The sequence below is a fragment of the Camelus ferus genome, chromosome 26 (genome assembly GCF_009834535.1).
Source record: "Camelus ferus isolate YT-003-E chromosome 26, BCGSAC_Cfer_1.0, whole genome shotgun sequence".
In the NCBI taxonomy this organism is placed as follows: Eukaryota; Metazoa; Chordata; class Mammalia; order Artiodactyla; family Camelidae; genus Camelus; species Camelus ferus.
This window is the reverse complement of record NC_045721.1, coordinates 16,807,567-16,829,079: the sequence shown is the minus strand read 5'-3', so window position 1 is coordinate 16,829,079 and position 21,513 is coordinate 16,807,567. Positions and strand designations below refer to the sequence as shown.

At 40.8% G+C, this 21,513-nt stretch overlaps 1 protein-coding gene across 3 annotated transcripts in view; it reads right to left on the bottom strand.

The window, feature by feature from the left end:
• FAT1 (FAT atypical cadherin 1) overlaps window positions 1–21,513 on the bottom strand; it is a 93,932-nt gene that overhangs the window by 31,531 nt on the left and 40,888 nt on the right. For all 3 annotated transcript variants that reach the window (XR_004315421.1, XM_032468651.1, XM_032468652.1), the window contains exons 3-8: window positions 11,145–11,206; window positions 10,145–10,474; window positions 9,635–9,845; window positions 7,265–7,404; window positions 2,769–3,044; window positions 2,430–2,640 (exon numbers count right to left, since the gene is read on the bottom strand). Coding sequence is in view for 2 of the 3 variants with exons in the window: in XM_032468651.1 (XP_032324542.1) it covers window positions 2,430–2,640; window positions 2,769–3,044; window positions 7,265–7,404; window positions 9,635–9,845; window positions 10,145–10,474; window positions 11,145–11,206 (1,230 nt within the window). In the remaining variant the exon portion in view is untranslated. The remainder of the gene's footprint in view (window positions 1–2,429; window positions 2,641–2,768; window positions 3,045–7,264; window positions 7,405–9,634; window positions 9,846–10,144; window positions 10,475–11,144; window positions 11,207–21,513) is intronic.

Here is a 21,513-nt window from a genome sequence, read left to right as displayed (position 1 = left end):
CCCCACCCTCTGGACTCTCCCATGTCTGTACTAATAAAGCAGCCGACCTACTCTATTTTATATTCATTCATCTATATGCATGTCTCTTTTATTTTGTACAGTGAAATCTTAAAGCTTCAGATACACCAGCCCCACATGGAGGAATGAAAAGATTCTATCTGCACTGAAGCAGGCTCCTCAATCGGGTGAGCACATTCTCACCCCAGGACCTGGGTATTTGGTGGGTCCCCTCCTGGACCAGTCTTCCCCCAGCTAGTCACATCGCTTCTCCACGCGTGCATTCATTCCCTCAAGACTCCTAACCAGGCCAAACCTTTTGCTCAATAAATTGCTGCCAATTAAACATACAGTGTGATGGCCTGAATTTATAACTACTCTTTTGAACTCCATTAAATGTCATCTGACACAAATCAGAAGCAGGTGATTATGAACGTATTGTTGAATGAAAGGCAATGGGGCCATTTTATAGTTCTTACTATTCCAAAAGATTTACACACACATGAGCCTACTGCGTTTCAGTGGTAATCATCTCCTACTGTATAGCACGATTTTTATGTTACCGAATCTATAAAAGTCCAAATTTTCTATCAGAATAGGCCCTTGGTATTATCTATTCTTTGAGTGGAGATACAGTTCCATTCTTGGAATACCAAATTACTAATCCCATCAGTCATTACAAGCATTTAAAGAATGCACATGCCTTCAGTCGGGCACCAACAATCATATTTTAAACACCCAGTTGTTGAAAATTATGTGAAAGCTAAGGGAAAGTTTCACATTTTCTCCTACACAAACCCAGTTAGTTTGTCTAGGAGAAAATTATTTTATTGAAGTGCTCAGGCATGCACAAGTGGAACGCATTGCTTTTTTTGTTTTTTTTTTTTTACAGTTAAATTTCTGAACCAGTGGAAAAGCCATCTTTATTCAAAGCACTAACTACATTACAGTACATTTTAACACTGCAACCTCAAACAGTATATGAGGTCTTATTTGTGAGTAATGGCCTAAATTTGGCCATTTGCAGAGAAGGAAATGAAACTTCAAATGTATTAAGAAATAAAAATAGTTTAACCACACAGGACACATTGATTAAGCAGTGTTTTTTTTTTTTTTTAATTACTCTCCACTTGTTCACCTTTGGATTATATGAGCTACAGTTAATTATACCTCTATTAATTCTAATGCCTAGAAAAGGTACACACATTTCTAAATATAGCAGAGGTATAGACTTATCAAAAAAAAGGCAAGTTGAGTGGATGATCTCAATATTCTAAAATTATTATAAAGACAGAAAAATGAAAGAGTGTGTATTCTTTGAACTAACAATGACACATAGAAAGATGGAAAAGTGGGAGCTGCCTTCTCAGGTATTTAATCACTTACTCATAGTATTTGGCACTAGCAGGGGAAGTCCCAGAGCAAGGTGATTTCTGACTGTATACATCACCTGCTCTCAAGCAGATCCCTGTTTCAATCAGGGGCAGAATGCTTTTGCAAGAACATACATTTGTGGACCAATGGTGAGCCCTACCCATCAAGCACAAGTCCGAGTGCTCCTGGCATGGTACCTGGCACAGAAGATGAGAGTCCATGGGATACAGAAACGAATGAGTGAAGAGCAACATAAAACAAAACATGAACATTTCACTTTGCTTCCTGGTGACCCCGCTTCCTGGAATCACCCGCGAGACTCTGGACCTCTCGTCCTATTGCCCCTGGAACTGTCCAGGTCCACAGCTCCAGCTGGCCTTCCTGCCCCTGCTGTCTCCTGCCTGACTCCACAGGCCCCTTAGACTTTACAACATTTCTCCAAGCTCTACGTCCAACCCTGGGACCTACTGCAACAACCCAGTTCCATTCATGCAGTGCAACCGTGACATGCAGGGGGGTGAAAGCGGCAGAAAAGGGAAACCTAGAAGGGGCAGGAGAGGCGTGACACCCTTCATGAGACGTGACCCAATCAGAACTGGATGAGCCGGCTCTCTGTCATGGAATTTCCTGCTCTGCCCAAGAGAAAACACTCTCTGACTTAAAGAAAAATGTTAAAGTACTAGGCCAGAGTGCTTCATAGCTTATGGAGGAAAAGGAGTGTGTGGCTAAAACCGTTTTGAAAATACTGAATTGGTCAAATGAAATCTTCTTTACTGCAGGACTTCTCAGAGCCTTGAATTATGTTAATATTACGAATCTCCAAGAACATTACCCAAACTTAAGACTCTCTATCTTTGCTAGAACTAATGAGTTAAAAGTTAAAAAAAAATTTTTTTTCCTCTTTCTAACATGTAAAATGGTACCCCAATGGTAAAATTTAAGCAATTTTTACAGTGATACACAGAAATGTTTTAGCATCTAGAACTCATTTTAGAAAAGAAGAAATACACTTTCTAACACATGCAGAGTTATAAACCTGTGGAGTGCTCCCAAAATACCTGATTCGATGGAATACAGCACTTCGGCATTTTTCCCTTTGTCCTTGTCCAGAGCTGTAACCTGCAACACGACGGAGCCCACAGCGGCGGACTCGTAAACCCGCCCTTCGTAGGACGAGCTCGTGAACCAGGGGGCGTGGTCATTGGTGTCGCTAACATTAACAACGATCCTTGCAAAGTTGCGCTTTACGGGGACATCTTGATCTCGTACCTAAAAGAAACAACGCGTTATCAGTCCTGTTAAGGTTTTCCTTTGAACTGATTAAAGGTCACTCTCAGACACAGGGCACCCTCCAGGAGCCAAACGGCAGAATGGGCAGAATAATCAGAGCACCGTACCATGACCGTGAGAACATGCTGGTGCGCTGCCTCGTGGTCAAGCATTTCCAACGTGTAGAGAGAGCCGGTTGCAGGGTCAAGACGAAATTTCTTGAGGCTCAGTGGATCTATACTGCTCTGCAGCGTGTAGATGAGTTTGTTTTTCTCATCCTTATCCACAGCACTGATTTGCAAAATTTCTGTTTCTGGCACTGTGTCTTCAGGAATAACAACTTCATATTTTGATGTGGAAAATTGAGGACGATGGTCATTTGTGTCTATTACTTTGATGAATACCTGTAATGACAAAATGACTCACGTCACAATATTCCTAAGTATGATGTTTGAACAGGTAGAGAATTGGGGAGGGAAAATCAGATGCACACTGGAAAAAAACTAATTTTTGAGCAAAATGAAAAAGAAAAGCATGAGAAAGAAAAGCAACCAAATCTGGAATCAAAACTATCTTTTAAATTTTTCATTGAAATAGTATCTCTATAACTATGAGTAAGATAATAAAGGCCTTCCTAAATTCTTGAGACTAATTCTGGAGGGAAAATGTAATCGCATGCATGGGTGTGTGCGCACACACACACACAAATGAAACACACATCTCTTTACTGAAATGCAGGCTTGGTTTCTCTTGGTCTCCACAGACCAGATATTTCTAGAACTAAATGGTCACAGTATCTGAAGTTCTTGTGCTAATCTTTGAGACTCCAAATCCCTACTGATAGATACATATAAATATGAAAATTAGAAATGAGCTTTGTATTTTTATGATCATAAAATCTACACATAAGTAGTAAATACATTTATTTCTTAAAAGCAATTTAAATACACTGGAGAGAGAGAGCGAACTCTCTTAAATATGTCAGCACAGAATTAAAACCTTACAGGAAAAAAAGCAGATGTTAAAAAACTCAGTCCCAAGCTAAATTAAAAAAAAAATTACTTTGACAGTAAGAAGATTAATTTTCAGACTGAAAAGACACATGTGGATAAGGCACAGTGGAAATCACTACCAATTATAAAAGATGGTTTACAGTTATGATGAGAAACCTAAGCTTCGCTGGCTCACATGGGACAGATTTCTCTAGTCTGAACGGCACAGGAGGCTAAGTCCCAGAACTGCACGGGGACAGTGTTAACTAGACTGGGGCAGCATATGGACTGGAGGCCTTTCCGTGAAGACTCTCCCAGCGTTCTCCCAGAACACAAAAACCTCAGGGATGGATCTGTAACGTTAAACTATATCAATACTAAATGCATCCACCAAACCACAGAAAGGTTTTAGGTGAAGGTTATGTAAACATTTAAAACAAAGATGCCTCACTTTGAAAGGTCAATGATGATCCAGAAGCAATGGCTATAAAGGTAATTTCTAGAGGGGAGGGTATAGCTAAGTGGTAGAGCACAAGCTTAGCACGCATGAGGTCCTGGGTTCAATCCCCAGTACCTCCATTAAAATAAATAAGTAAAAAAGGCAACTTCTATAAATTAAATCATTATATATTCCCTTCCACTGTATATTTAAAATTTTATTTTTCTCACATAGTGAGTGTTGGGGAGAGGTATAATGCTGCTCCAAGATCAACTGATCTCAATTACACTGGAACAGCTGAAGTAAGAACAATCTTTTTTGATCAAATAATTCCATCAACACATATCTCCTGGGTACTTACATGATCAGCACTTGCTACATTTACTGAAGGTGAAAAAGAAACGTGGAGAGTCCTGCCCTTGCAAAGCTTTCAACCCCACCGGGCAATGTCTTGAATGTGCAAAGCCCAGTGAAGGTTCCCATGTTATCGAGTGAGTTTTCAGGATGCCAGAGGTGGTCTGGACATTCAGGCAGCTTTGAAGCAGGACGCGGGCTCTGCTCGCAGGGGTTTCAGGTTGGCAGATGAATGTACACTGGGGTAGGAGGAAAAGCTCGGCCAGAGACATGAAGGCCAGAGGTGGAATGGAATGTCGTGTCTCTGAGAGAAGGACCAGGGAACACAGCAAAGGAGCAGGGGGGAGGTGGGGTCCACAAGTAGAGCCCTGAGTCCGGAGCAGGGGCTCACAGCTACAGGTCCTGCGTGCTCTGAGACGCCCCATGAGAGCAAATTCACCTTCAGTGCTCCTCCCAGTTGGGCGGACCATTCCGGCAGCAGGCAATGCAGGGTGAATCGCACAGACAGAGGGTGCAGACAGGAAGGTGACTCTGGGCCAAGCTAGGGGGACGAGAGCCCAAATCAGTGCTGATGTGAGACTGGGAACATGTGGTGAGCGCTGCCTGGGGACAGGCTCTGAGGGCTGGCAGGGCAAGCACCGGTGTGTCACCTGTCTCACTTAGCCTCCATCAGCATCCCATGAGGATGAGGTCACTGTGCCCACTTTCCAGGGGAAATGGAAGCACAGAGGGTTAGAGCCACCTGCCCACACACAGGAGTAGGAGGCAGAGCCCGACTCAAACGGGGCCTGCTCCAGGTATGCAATGCTGACGCTCCAGAGAAACGGAAAGAAAACACGAGAGCAAAGCTGTTTCAAGAAGGAACCAAATGTTAACTGGATTTGGCAAAGTTGCCTTGAGGTACCAGATAAAGCAAAATGACGTGAATTAACACTGGTCAGCATCCTAAGTGGAAAACACAGGACGGGAAAGCCATCTGAACAGAGCACTGGTAGTCATTCTGACCTTCCCACTGCCTCCTCTGCCCACAACGCTCTCCAAACCTCCAACTGACAACTGCTGCCATTGACCTTGATGCAGCAAAACCTGTTCTGTTGGTTCTTGAGTTTCACCGACAAACAGGAACCCTCTGGCTGTGATCAGGGCCGTGTCAAGCAGGTTCTGATGTCAAGCAGGTTCTGATCTCCGTGTCCCTCTTCAGCTGCTCTCTGGTGCTCTGCTCCCACTCAGATGGCTATCTGCCTGTTCTCAGCCCCAGACTGGGATCAACACCTAATTACTGCTTGTTCCCTTTGTCCCACATCTGAACAGGTCAGCCTGGGCTCTAATGTAAACCGCTCTGACATTCTTACTGCCTCTTCCCCAGCAGGTCATTAGGGTATTATCAAGGCCCTCTGAAAATGACTCAAAAGAAGTTATGGAAGTATACGCAAGGCACTGAAGCTGAAGATCTTCTGTGTCCCTGAGAAAAGAAGACTAGAATATATTTACTGGGTTTTACAGGAATTTTAGTCAATCTTCACCATATTTCATACTAAGGTTTCAACTATGCTAACTAAAACTACAATTACTAGGAGCTGTGTCACAAGTGATAAAATCTTAGGTAGATACATTATCTTTAGCAATGAGAACGCTTGGCACAGAGTCATTTCTACTGCTTATTAAGTTTCCTTTGCTAGATTTCTGGTTAGTCAATTATTTCAACTGATCTACCTACAGTTATATTCTTTGAACCTTTCAGAATTACCCTGTTACATTTATTACAATTCTTGATGCTTTTATTCTCATTTTCATGCTCTGAAATCTAGTTTCTACAATGAGAACAGTTACCGACAAGATTGAAATGTTAATAATTGCCCTGGAACTTTTACATGACAATCTCAAAATGACCCCCAAAGCATGACACATGTATCAATTTTAAATATAATAAAAAATCACAAGCATTTGGAGAAAGGAATAAGGTCTTTTCAAAACTGGCTTTAAATTACCTATTCATGTATTAATTGAAAAGACATCACAGACTACACCACTTCCATTCTTCAATGCAACTAAATGATTTAGCAGATGATCTGTCATTTAAGATTTAAAACAGTATCATCTAAAGAAAGAAAACTGGAATTCAGAAGCATTTTATCCTCTGATAATTTAATTTCTTCCTTTCACTTTTCAGATACAGTAGATTATACACCAGCCTTCAGCCTCTAGCATCCTAATGTAAACTCCAGGAGGGCAGGATTTTGTTTCCTAACATTCAGCTTCTACAACAACATCTGGCATCTAGCAAGTATTCAACAAATCCTCAAACAGCCCCCGCTGCGAATCAAAGAGAATTAATAAGAAAGAAGAGAATTTAAGTGTAATTGTTTTACCATTTAAATTTGAAATCCCAGTAACCTGGCCTTGTCTTAATCATCAAATAGGAAAAAAAAAAAAATCCAAAAAAGTGTTTAAAAAGATAATTAAATCACCTTAACTAGCTTTACTGCAAATGACTTGGAAAATTCATCCTCAACAGTGATACACTTTGTACTAACACGATTCAAAGAGTATAAAATTAAAAGATTTTAATGGCATCATAACTTTTTTTAAAGTCTCCCTTCAAAGTTTTCAAAACTGGTTAATTACCTGAAAAAATCTAAATCAGGATTTGCAGTGAACTTTCATTCCCTAAACAAAAGTCCTTGGTGTGTACACGTGCATAAACTCCATCAACACAGTAACTTCTGACCTGAGAACCTCTGAAGGCAGAATCAACTGTTCATACTGGCTGGGAACCTGACCTCAGAACGCTGCATCCATCCTCCTCGGACAAACACATCATCGTCAGTAATTCGCCTACCTGGGTAAGTATAGTGGCGGTTCCATCTGTGGCCTCGACTGTGAGGTTATAGTTTGATTTCCGTTCTGCATCAAGAGGTTTGGCAATAATGATGGTTCCAGTGCCCTTGTCCACATCAAAGTGACTGTCATAGTTGCCACCTAGTTTAAAGTCAGGACAAACAGAAAAGTAAAAACAGATCAACAGGATGAAAATTTGTCATTTATTTTGTGGCTCTCTCATTCTTAATGGTAGTTTTAAAAAAAAAAAAAGAAAAGAAAAACTTCTGATAATACTGATCAAAGTGATTCCAAGGAGCTTTCCTTTGGAAAGACCAGAAAATAAGAAGGATGCTTGCTTATTAAGGCAAAGCTGAGCTGTAATCGTCAAGGAAGCTACCAAATGAGAGGAGGCCAGAAAGCAACTCTGGGAACAGAAAAGCACGGCTAACATTGCCAGTGAGTTACTTTCAGTTTGCTTTTCATGGGTTCTGAAAACTTCTTTAATTTACATTTCAGTAGTTACATTAGCACACCATTTACTGACCAGACGTGGCCATTTAAAAATTTACTAAAAAAAAAAAATTCTGACAATTTGAGCATATTGCTCTAGGTAAAATAACTATTAAAAACAAATATTAACTCTGAAAAAAAAAGTGGTAGTTAACATCAGTTAGTCCTGATTCTTCCTAGACTGTAGTTGAAGTTTTTCCCCATTGCTGTCAAACACAAAGCTTAATGCTGCAAAGCTTTCTGTGTTACTGACATTATCCAAATGCATTCCCCCCATTATATTCCAGATAAAACTCTCTTTTCAAACCCACTGAACTTGAGATACTTCTATCAATGAGACGCAATGGAATGAAAATGAAGTCTAAACATCATGATGAAGTTCTAGCACTAAATCCCACCAAAAAGCAAAACAGCACACGCGCGCACACACACACACACACAAGCAAAACAAAGTCTTCAATTAAAATCTAAAAATAAGGATCTAGAGATGTATGAAAAGTCAGAATGTTTGCAATTGGAATGGGTGACCACGAGCCCGCTATGGAAAAAAAAAAAAGCAATGAAAGATGGTCACTGGAAAGAAAAAAGTGTGAACCACGGATGGTTTTCTTTTAGATCTCATAATCTCAGGCAAATTATGTGATCTCAGCAGATACCTTCTGCTGTACAGTTCAGGTCACAAGTCATCTGAAAGATGTAAAACACTTCTCTAGCAAGTGAGTCTCCTGGCACAGCCCCAAAGAAGCAAGCATGGAAGGCAAGCACAGAACAAGGAGGGCCATCAGTCACGGCGGTTCCCAAGGCGGTCAGCCTACACGTGAGGCAGATGCCGCGCGGCGGCAGCCTGCTCAACTAGAGACGTGATCAGAGTTAACAGAAAGCAAACTATCCTGGCTGCAGTTAACTATGAAAAGAATCTTGTTTTTTCCTTTAAAACTAAAACTGTAATGGTTTCAAAGGTTGTGATAACATCAACAATTTCATACAACGACCAAAGTTGGAAAAACAGCCCAGCTGTCTACAGTGAAAGTTCAAGAGGTGACGCTTGCACCACCTGCGTCCGTGGTCCCCGCAGCTTCAACCTGCTGAGACGGCAACAGGGGCAGGAGGGCTCGGAGTGGGGTGGGGTGGGGTGTGGGGGGACAGGGAAAAAGGACGTGAGGTTCCAACCAGAGACGATGCCAACACACTCTTCTGATTTTAAACGTGCTTGTAATGAAAACACTGTGAAGACTCCAAGAATTAAGAAACTAAGATGTCAAACTCTAATGAGAAATTGTTTTACGTATGTTGTGTTCCATTCTGTGTCCAAGCCAAATTAAATGACAAAGAAAAAAAAAAAAACAATTGGCTTAGGCATGTAATTTTTATCACAGGGTGATTTAGTCTAGTGAACCCTGCTTCGAAGTTAAAAAACCTTACTTGACGCTATCATTTACAACTCACAAATTAAAATGTGTAAGCTTATGCCTTATAAAATACTGATAGATGACAATCACACAGGCACAGTTATTTTTAAACATTCCAATCATATTCACAAAAATAGTTATGTGCCATATGCTGTATATGAAGAGGGAAAAATTAAGAAGCTGTGCTCTTGGAGCAAAACGTTTAGATTTCTCTGTAATTCTGTGATGCACGTTTAAAAAACCTTATTTTTATAGTAATAAGGTACATACCGATCATCTATCTTAAACAAGCTTAATAATAAATGTTGGACATTGTGAAGAATTTTACTGCAATTTAAAACAAATTCTTCACGTATAGGTCTTACTCCCAATTTTAAATTCTGAGATGTGCACAAAAAAATCAGAAAAATCACAGACGGGTTCTTGGTGTAACCTACACAAGGACGATGAAAATGATCACGAATACTTACCGATGATGTCAAACCAAAGAGGTATGCCTGGGGGCTCAACAGATATCACTCCAATCATGTGAGCAACTGGATCGCTTTCCATCACTGTAAAGCTGAAAAATGATTCTTCAAATGAAATTGGCTCTGGGGATGGTTTGGGTTTGGAGATCCATTCAATATGGAGTCGAGTGGTTGACGACTTTTGGGGGCGACCATTATCAACGGCCTTGATCTATAACACAGGAGCAGAGGGGATAAAGACAGTGAATTAAAAGTTGCATCCCGTCACCGAAGCACTTCGGTCTTAACCTGAACCAATTTCAAACATTTAGTGCCTGTGCTATGCATTCCACGTGTTTAGTGCCTGATAAAAAGCCCACCACACTCTGCAGGAGGGACTGGAATGACAGAGAAAACGGACCCACGCTTCCCACTGTTAGATCACAACGCAGGTGGCGTAGTGAACAGAGAGACCCAAGACTAGGTTAACAGGCGAAGTATGTAACATTCAAAGACGAGATCTCCACTCACTGAAAGAATATCATATTCTCCAGCTCCAGAAAACTTCCTGGACAAAACCACTCCCGTTTTGGGCTCGATAAAAAATTTGCCGTGTTCGTTTCCGTCTTCAATGCTATAGGAGATCTCTGCGTTGGGACCGTCGTCTTTGTCTGTAGCTATAACACGATACAAAGGCTCCCGCTTGGCGCTTCTTTCTTGTTCTGGTTTGCTGCGCTCCGGGAGCCGGATTTTGTAGAACTTCTGCAGGAACTGAGGCTTGTTGTCGTTTTCGTCAAGGATCTTCACAATCACCCTCGCGACGGTTGACTTGGGGGGACTGCCATTGTCTGTCACAGTAACCTGTCATTTTTTTTTTAAAGGTAACATCAAGATACGTTTTAGCGGGAAGGGGATAGCTCAGTGGTAGAGTGCATGCCTAGCATGCACAAGGTCCTGGGTTCAATCCCCAGCACCTCCGTTAAAAATAAATAAATTAAAAAAACCCTAATTAACCCCCTGCCCCACCAAAGAAATGTTTTAAAAATATACAATCTAAAAAGCAAATGTCTTCCTAATGATAATCAGCTTTGTAGAAGTCTCTGTAGTTCACACATCGCTATGACACAACCATTTCTGTCAACCTCTTAACAACAGCATCTTGAAAGTCCTAAGCATCTTGTATCTGACTCCCATCCAGCCTTTGACATTCACTGAGAAAAGGCTCTGGAGCGAGACACACAGTTAACAGGTGTGCAGTGTGCTCTCACCAGGGTGAGGGGACCAGGCAGGATGCCACTGTTTGTAACCTGCTGCTCTGAATCTTTTGGTATCTGTTCACTTTTCTGGGGATAAAGGGGTGTAAAGGAGAGTGGAATGATTTTCACAATGTTTTCTTTAGTTTCCTGTTTATTAGTGACCAGAAGCTAATATAACAGAATAGTAGCAGTTATAAATACTAGTTAACGTGAAGAAGACTGCTCTTTCCCATAATGATATTTTTTAAAATAACTGAAAATAGAGAAATGCTTACTTCTAATATGTGTTCATCTTGCTGCTCTCGGTCTAGTCTCCTCGATGTAGTTGTGATGAGACCTATAAAACAGTAACAGTTCATGAATCCTCACAAAATAAAATCAATTACGAAATATTGTAAATGAAACCACACACTGAGTGTAGAAGTCTGAGCAAATGTCTAATTTATTCTCAAGGGGGAAAAATGATTATCTAGGTACAATTGATTATTTTATTTACAAACAACATGTTACACCTTCTCATTTTAATGATTCTTTTTTTTTGTGGAGGAGGTAATTAGGTTTATTTATTTATTTACTTTAATGGAAGCACTGGAGATTGAATGCAGGACCTCATGCACTCTGCCACTGAGCTACACCCTCCCCTCTTAATGATTCTTAAACATGTTAGATACATAAGTATTAAGAAAGTGGAAAAACTTGAATCAGTTACATGTTAAAAAAATGTTAGTAGTTTCAACATACACTTTGTCAGAAAAGACTTTCAAAAAGTGAGAGGAAATTCTCCAGGATTTCAACCCCATCCATATCTCCTTTGCTGCAGAGATGATTAAGAATCGGCAGAAATAACTTCTGTAACTGTATTAAAAAGGACCACTGGAAAATATAAGTTGGCTGTGATTTATTACCTTTGAATCATCTACCCTCGAAAATGAAGAACTATTACAAAAAGTAATGTGATTTTCCAGGTCGTGCTGCTCAAATAACAATCATTTAATTTCCCCTCAAAAGAAGAAAATAAAATGATCTTCAAAAAAAAAAAACCCATATTCTTTATTTCTTTGATTTTTCTAACAAACTAAAATGTCTATAGTTTAAATCTCTCTCTAGAACTTTAATAACTGTTAATAACTGTCTGCTAAACTGCCAAGGTGTTTGAACCTAGACCATTAAAACCGATGAAATACATTCTCGTATTTCCCAGAAAATACAAACAAAACTCCCCCAAACACTAAAATATCCTCTACAACGTGTGCAGATAAGGACAGGTGCAAGCTGAGTGGTCCTGACAGAAGATATGAAGACCAGGTAAGGTCTTTATGCGGCAAAACCGCCGCGAGGACCAAGTCTTCTCCTGCCCAGCTGTCTGCGGTTTCTCAGAGAAGTACTTCCCGTAACTCATATTTAGAACAGACTTTATCATTCTAATTGATTTCCTCCTATTATCCTAATTTCACAAAACTACCAATTAAAGGCTATTCAAAATGTTTCTCTAAATGCGTAAATGAAAGGTTTGCATTTTCATTTAATTTGAAGTCTTTATTTTTTTTCTTAATAGTCACTAAGAATCTACATCAACATTATCTTCCACACTATTCAATGAAACAATGCTCTCTTTATAATAAGGGCAACAAAAGACTATATTGTAATCTGGGTTTTTTCCCAAACCATACTTATAGATTCAAAGTGGTTCGAGGAAAAAGCTTCGCAAGGCTTAATGGTGCGAAAATGTTGCTTACTGTGGCACAAGCTTGATTTTCATTAGCCAAAAACCTTTTAAAGCTAATTGTTTCTGTTTTCTATCAAAAGTTTACCACCCTTGCTGACGGTGGTTTTAAGAAGTTCAAGAATGACAGGAAATCACTGTGAGTGGCCCCATCTCGCTGTCCTCACGTGCCCACCAAAAACTTCTCGCCAATGGTAACATCACAAGCGGCTACAACTCGGCATGTCCACTAGGAAAATAGTATTCCGCTTCTACAGAACATACTCATTCACTGCAGGGGTATCTGTTAGCAAATAAACAAAGATCCACTAGCAAATACAATTCCTCACCTTATAGTTTACGTACAGCACACAAGCCTGCTAATAAAGATGTCCTCATGCCCACACCACCAGCTCAATATGAAGACAGAGAGCAAACCTGCCCATCATCTCCTGGGTGAGGAATTACCTGCATGCTCTCTATACTTCAATTCTCTCTTAACTCAAAGGGAATATTAATTCCATTCAGCTACAGTGAACTCTATGTTCCTTTTTTACCCATTTTTTAGCCCAGCTCCTCCTATCCACTCCCCCACCTCTCACCTGAAACATCCCTTCTGAGGCCTCCCATGACCGGCCCAGCCTGGGGTCCTGCAGTGGGGCTACCCTGAGCTCTTTTATTTGCTCTGTTGTAACATCACCCCACAGTATTACAGGCACTCGTTTAAGAGTCTTTTTTTGTGTACTTCGACGCCCACGAGACTCTGCCTTTCTTGTATATCTTGGTTGTATTGTTATAACCAAGCAATTACCCTAAAAAATACTTAAATGTGTGAACACAAGAATTTCTTAAAACCATAGAAGAGCAGAATTAAAAATACACACTAGAGTAAGAGGCCCACAGGAACTATACTATGTTGGAAATAATGATACAAATTTACAGTTTATGTGCGTGTTAACAGAAAAACCATCTAACGTGTGTTTATAGGCAAGATGTGTCAGGCACTGCAACAGGCGGTCAAGGTGCTGGTGGCATCTGGCAGACACTCAGAGGCACAGAGGAAGTCATCGGAGGCAGAGACAGACTTGGTTATTCCCCAGGTACAGAAGAAAGTACGAAAAATAGAGATGGTGGGTCTACAAAAAAATATAGAAAAGGGAGGGCCGATCTTACTAAGCGTGGGGCATCCGTGTTTAGAAAGTCATAAGGACGGCTGAGAGGCAAAGGCTGGGAGGGAGCCAGGTGTCCCAGAAGCCGGGGGCAGAGAAGTCTGAAAGGCAGGTCCCTCCTCCAAGGCCTTCAGAGATGCTTGGAAAAGAAGAGGGAGCGAAAGCCAGGGAGGCAGGAGGCAGACAGGAAAGGAATTTCTTCTATGAACTGTTTCGTGAGAGTGTACGTAGTGAGTGACTATAACCGCGATGGAAGAGATGGAGCTAGACGTGAACTAACCAGCACGGTAGCCACGAGCCTCACGTGGCTATCACCATTTAAGTTACGTGGAAGCTGTCCCGTGAACATGTAAGGTATTTTAGATCGACAAAAAGACCTTGCTTCCTAGCTTTGCAACACCTGCACCAGAAGGAATCCTATCACCAAGGTTACAGTTTTCTTGTCCTTAACGCCATGACCGGGAGAGGCAGTGTGCGGACATTGCACGTGGCTAGCAGGAGGTGGGGCAGTCACCAAGGGAAAGGGAAAATGAGTGCTTCGTGTGCAATTTCCATACCAAATGAACCCTGAAGAGAGAATAAAATTTCCTAATGGAGCAGGAAAACACTAGGAAAACTGTGGATGCTCTCTGGAGGTACACGCTACCTTCCAGCGATCAGCCGCACTGGGAGCTTAGGACAGTGGAAATGCTATCCAAGTGTCCCACACTCCCGCCCCGCCAACCGAGCTGCAGAATTCAGCATGCACTCCACACTCATTTGCACCTCTGTAATTTTGCACATCTCAGTCCTGCTGATCCTTCCACCTTGCCTGCCTGACCAACACCTATTTTCAAAAATGAATCCAAAGTATACGTTTCTACACACATGTTATCAACCCTGCAGGTGTTAAATAGCTAACAAGTGCATCCATTTCTTTCATTTTTGCACACTGGTGCTCATCTGTAATAATTATTCCTAAGTCCCAGAAGGATCAGCACAATAGCTCAGAAATGGAGAGAAACCTTCAGGATGATCAAACTTGGCTCCCTGAGCCAAAGAGAAATTAAACTGTTCCAAACCACCGATAAGCCATTATCAAGGCCAGGATTAGAATTCAGTTTTCCTGAGGCCCAGATGAGAGGTTGGGGGGGGGGGGTCCCTTCCCCACCACACTGCATAATTTACTGCATTATGGTATTTCATCTCTTCACACATTCTGAACCATGACTTACATGAAATTCAAGAAAAAGAGGAAATCAGAAATAGTTAATTGTTATTCATTTAAAAGGTCCAAAAAAGCAAGTTAGAGAATAAAAGAGTGGGAGAAGGCAGAAAAATGCATACGCAAACGCTGCCTCTTATAATTCTGTGTTTTATTTTTCTTTTCTGCAGAGCTGCATTAAATTAAAAATAACAATGAAAAGACAAAAACTTTCCTTGGCCTAAAAAAAAAAAAACCCATTCTGCAGACCAATACTTTTATAAATGTATGTGGGCTGAGAGAGCCAATGTGGTTTCTTCCCACCATCAATTTGCAATTGTAACTTCAACCCATAAATATATGTAAAGACTACATTCAAGAAACAGTAAGACAGATCAGAGTGTAGTCTACACACAGAAAAGGGGAGAAAAAAGCAGGGCCCCTTGCTGAGAGCTCTTGCTGAGAAGTGTGTACCCTGCTGCATGAGGGACACATGCAGTTGGGTCATCTCTGTTGTTCCGGCAGACAACCAACCCACAGCCAACAGGCGAGTGAGGCCACCCGGGACCAGCCAGGCTCAAGCCAACCAGCCAAGTGACCACCACCGCATGAGAGCAACCCAGCCCAGACAAGCCCAGACCTGCCCAGCAGAATTCCCAACCAAATAATGGTGTCTGTTCAAGCCCCTGAGTTCTGGGACGGTTTGCTCTAAAGCAAAAGTTAATTAATGCATCAAATGAGCTCATCTCTGATTGTTATTTGGCTTACTAAATGCCAAGGTACTGTGCTATGAGCTTTAAATGTATTTTCTCATTCATTCTACATATGTATACACCATGGCAGCATTTGTACCATAAATCAGTATTTTTACAGGCTCAGAGATCAAGTTGCTAACTCAATGTCATGTAGCGAAGGGGTAAGATGGGAGTTCAATAAACCCAGAGAATCAGTCTGAAGGCCACATTAACAATGCGAGAAGCCAGGGAGGGACCGAAGGCTTTGGTGCTGGAAGAAAGGGTTTGAAACATCAGCACCATGAATGCAGCTAGGTGGCAGCTGGGGAAGGAAAAAAAAAAGGATTTCTGAATAGGATTAAGGTCCAACAGTGTTGAGAGAGAACATAACTTGTGATCTGCAGTAGGAGTTTTTTAAGAACCAAAACTGTAAAGGAAAAGGTCCTGCCTTTTAAAAAAAAAAAAAAGCCGTATGGTCATGTGTTCACCTTACTTGGCAGGAAATTTACTTTGAAGCATTTTCCAATTATTCTACTGGAAAATAAGGAGAGGGAGGGGCAAGATCAAGGAAGAAAACAGAAGTCTGCTCACCTAATTTACACTGCCCACCACTCTGATTATTCTCCTCTAGCCCCTGCAACTACTATGGCTTTTTTAGCCTTTTGCTTATTTTACAATAATGCATGAACTATACCAACTTATGTTCCAGAGAAGGACTGCCAAACACGGTAGCCCCCTGCATACGCGGCCACCAAGCACTGTAAATGTAGCTAGCAGGACTGAAAAGCTGTATCCTTAAGTTAATTTAAATAATTTAAATTTACATCGTCACAAATCATCTCTGCTCCTTTGGAGAGTCTCTGATTTCAAGTTAAATATGTCAAAACCCAAAACTTCAGCATTTACAGTAGTTAGAATCTTTTTTTCTGTGGCTAAAATTTGAAGCAATAATTCAATAGCAAATATATTTATCCAACTCCAAATTCTATAAGCAACTGTCTTAACTCTAAACAGTGAGAAAAGTGAAAATTTCCAAGATTCTGAAGAGCTGATGCTGCTCCCTAAGGCTCCCCTCCGTCCACCCCTGCCCTCTTACTGGCCTCCTTCCTGCGCTCAGCTGGTCATGAGGACGCCTGGCTTGTGGATACTTCACAGCTCTATCTGAATACCGACAAGTCAAGTGTCTCTGTGTTGAATAATAACCTTCAAAAAATTATTATTCTACCAATTTACATTTTTTGCTTCTGACGATCTCTTGCTGAGGACTAAAAAATTAATGAAATGTATGTTTATAAATAGTAATGATGTTGCCATAAAGTTTATTAGCTCAAAGTCACCCACTTGTTCAGTCTGTACTACGTACGTTATTCAACTGATTTTTCAGAAAGTCTTCCCCAAGTATGTCCCTCTGAGACACAGATATAAAAGCCTAAGACAAGGCCCTCGTCCACAAAGGTATACAGTTTACTTAGGGAAACCCTTACACCTCTGTGTCTCTCCCACAACGTCTTACTCATCACAGCCCTATTCTGACCAACTCTTGGCTGTACGCATGCATGTCAAGTGTATCATTGTCAACCATCTTCCCCACTGATTTTTCTAGAACACTTTAATATATTCTATTCCTCATGAAGTTTAAGAACTTGATTTGTGGTATAGCTGGTGGTAAAGGGAGTACTGAGTTAAGTCTCCGGCATCTCCAGTATGGACAGGGGAACTTCCTCAGTAGCTGATACCACCATAATGGGGAAATTCTCCTTCTACCTTTCTATGTCCAAGCCCCACTTTGGCAGGACTGCTCCCTGGACACTCAGCACGCTTTAATAATCTGCAACACCAAGGACAATTACGGTACAACAACCGTCACACCACAGTCAGCACACTGATTGCTCGAGCAACTGTTAGACAAGGGCTACAAGCCCCCAAAGACTACATACAAAATATATAATATGTGTACGTTCCTAACAGGTTAAAGCCCAGATGACTGCCTGCGGCTACTCCTGGGAACAGGTGGGCCGAAAGAAGAAGGGAAGAGAGGAGAGGGCAGCTTCATTTTTCACGTGTACACTTCTTTATTAAGGTCATCTTTTATTCTTTAATGAGTGTATTATTTAAAGAAATTTAAACATTAAAATATTTTAAAGGTCAGCATGAAAGGATAATGAAATATTTATTGGCTGAACACTAATCTCAGGCTGGAAACTCTCAAATGATTTTTTTTTTAAAACTCTGAAACATCTGGCCGTGTTTATTTTTCCTCTAAAAAATAAAATATTAAAATTTCTTAGAAATATTACAGTAGCATATCTTTCACAATTTTTAAAATACGCTCTTGAAACAAAATTTTAATGAAATGTATCACACATTCTAAAATATCCTCTCACTGTGAAAGTTTGCTAGAGCCAGAAGGTCTTTTAAAATCTTCCAGCCCAAATCCTGAACTTTAAAAAGGAAATATGGTCCAGGAATGTTATTAATTCCTGAAGGTCAGAGTCAACAGCAGAGTTAGAACCAGAGCTGAGTTCTCAGCAAAGAAAGTGTGTAGCAGCCTCTGTGGCTCTAGCCCACCTTCAGCCAGAGGGGAGCAGCGGAACCCCGAGGCGTGACGGCCGAACCCACTGCCTTCCCACCCCACATCCCAGCCAAGTCAGAATCTCTACCAGCTCATACAGCTTCAGAGCGTTCCAGGGGATCAGGCAGTCCATCCCATGCCAACCATCTCAGGCCAAGCACTTACGAAAAATGAAGAAATTCCATGTTCCCACACTTTAATAGTTTTCTAAATGCAGAACTGCTTTTAGTCATTGTAATTATCGCCACTGGCCTCATTCTGGAACAGAGCATATTATCCATTTCTCAAAACACCATTTGAGATATAGAAAAATGTAACAGGGCTATTATGGATTTAGGAGAAATAAGCAGCACTTAAGAACCACAATTAGCATTGCAGAAATTACTTCAAAGACGTGGCCAGGAGAGCCCAGGTGAAGATTCCAACTGCTCTGAAATTGCTTACTAAAGCTTAAAGCATCTCCCAGAATTTTCCTGACAAATTTGCAACTACTGACCCAAATCATTAAATCCTGCTAGAACATAAGTGAAATGTAGTCTTTACAACATAAAAGGAAACGATCTAAATGGCTGTATCAGTGTCCATGTTAACAGCCCAATTCCCCCCCTTTTTTTTGGGAAATGCCTCTTGTAGTACGCTGAAGTAATACACTGTGTTCCAGAATATGGCCAGTGGTGATAACCCAAAGATAACCACTCATCTTATTTTCCGTTTTATTACTGTCATCATTTGACATGTCTTATGCCTTTATAGGGTATCATTCTATAGACAAGACAATTAAAAGGCAGGGAATTAAAAAAATATCTGCCCAATGATGATTTGGGGTAGGAAAGTACCAAACGCTGCAAATCATCCAAGCTAATTGTACATGTTCCCTGAGGGGAGGAAGGCTGTCTCAGCCCTGGGAGGGCCTCCCGAACATCTCTGGCTGAGAACCGCAAATGAACTAAGTCGTCTTTTTTTAAATTAATATATAAAATATGCCACAAACTGTGCATATCAGGTGTATCTCTGAATATATTATTTCTCATATTCTTTCCTCCCCTATAACAGAATGATGAAACAAGAATAGCCTAGTTTTCAGTAACTCCTTTATAAAGAGTATACACACTAGCTTAATGCCTATAAAATAGGAAGTCCCAATTAGAAAGCTGTTTCAGCTAAGAACTAAGAAAGAAAAGACTCTTATATTCTGAACAAACCGAAACACTTTCTCTCTGTTCTTCTCAGAGTACATTCAACAAGCAACACGGGCCCCTCAGGATCCAACAACAATAACAAAAAGTAAGTTTTCAAAAATAACTTACTCAATAAAGTATTCTCTTTAGTAATTTACCTGTGCGCACCCTACACTTGTCAAAACTGTCTTTCTGTTTTAGCCAGAATGACCTCTCATGCCTCTTATATAGGCCAAAAAAAAAAAAAAAAAAGGGTAAAATGCCTATTATCAAGAAAAATTAACAGAAGTTAAACAAAAGTGTTTAAAAAATTTATGGGATATGTATTTTAAACCTCTGACTCCTGGATAATTTTTTTTTTTTAATTTCCATGGTATACTATTGAAAATATGGCCCATTTTGAGCTGGTTAAGCTATCAAAGAACTATAGGGACTAGTCAAATGTATGGAAAATAAAGAACATAATACATTAGTAATTGTTAGTAATAACCAGTAATTATTCTAATTTTTAAAATAAAGTATTACAGCAAACGACAGGGAGACAGGAAAGCGGGAGACAATAATTGCAGAATTCCTTGTAGCACGACAAATACTTTTCCAAGGGACATTCTCAACTACAGACCTGTACCTAGCCAGCTTGAATAAAGTGAAAATGTTCCCAGGACAAGGCTGCTTACTGCAATGTGCAAAGATCACAGCTAAGTCCTGAGGACTGACAGTGGATAGACAGAGGACACCAGACGAGGAGGAGGGTCAGAAACTAGACCAAGGATGGCATTTTCCTGTTCAAACCTCTCAGACTCCTCTTTCAACAGGTGAAATGGAAATCATATGGCTTTCGCTAAATTTTATCCTTAGTCAACTGGAAAACAAGAATTAAGCAGTAAGCACATACTCCGTATCATGCCTGGTTCTACCCTGGCGCTCCAGGACCTGAGCCAGGATTGAACGCCCACAAAACACAGGCAAGACGCGCGTGCGCAGAGAGCAGGCCGAGCAGACGTGGAAGGACAGGCAGGGAGGCGGGCATCGCTACTCCCCAGCCCCAGCCTAAAAATAGATTGCCTTGCAGGCCAAGAGCAAACTTTCAATTTTCTCTGTAGTTATCACTCAACATCCATCCCCTTGGAGCTTCATACCATGACTCAGAGACCTCGGCAGCCCCGTGCTGTCTGCATTTAGGTGCTGCTCAGACTGCATTTAACTACAGCCCATCTCCAGCTCTCAGACAGCTGCCACCATCTGAACTGCTATTGTTTGTCACTGCAGTCCTGGTGCCGGCAGGATTAGGCTTGGAGCCAAAAGTGGGATTCTATTCATAGCCTGTCAAGGCTGGGAGGGCGCTCAGAACTCATTTAGTTCAAACTTTCAGAGTCCCATGGAAAACCTTAAAAAAAAAAAAAAAAAAAAAAAGAAGAAGAATCAAATGACTAGTCTACAGTCACACAGGCCATGAGCAGGAATTTGGCATCTGGAAATCTCCAGGCTTCTCTTCTGGTTTTAATTCTGTCCTACTGGCTGTTTCTTGTTGAAAATGAGTGTTACGGAAACATAAGGTAAACATAAGATCAAAAGCCAAATGCAATTTACTGAGAATTGCCTTCAACATTCCTCTAAATGTCAGATACAGCAGAGATAATAAGGGAGGGGAAGAAACCCAACCCATTTTATAAAGTTAATGTCATGATGACAAAAAAAGGGGGGCTAATCTCAGGCACTTAAGTGCAAAATCTTAAAATACTACTTCTTAAAATAATTTTAGCAAATGATATTCAGCAACATGCACAAAAAAATTAAATACCCCCTGATAGAATTTGTCATAAGGATTCCAGGTTAACAGATTTTTGGGAGGGAAAGCATTATCAGCATTTCAACATGTACAGAAAAGGCACTGCATAAAATCTGACTTCTTTTAGCCTTTAAGGATAACATACACTTCATATAGAATTAAAAATAAGCAGGAGAAACTGGTAAATTCCTCCTTAAAACATCTGCGTATCTTTGGGAAAAGACTACAAATAGGTAAACTTTTTTTTTTAAATGACTCCTGCCCTTGTGAAGTGACTGGCCCTTCACTTCCTTCCTGCGCAGCTATCAAATGTTCCG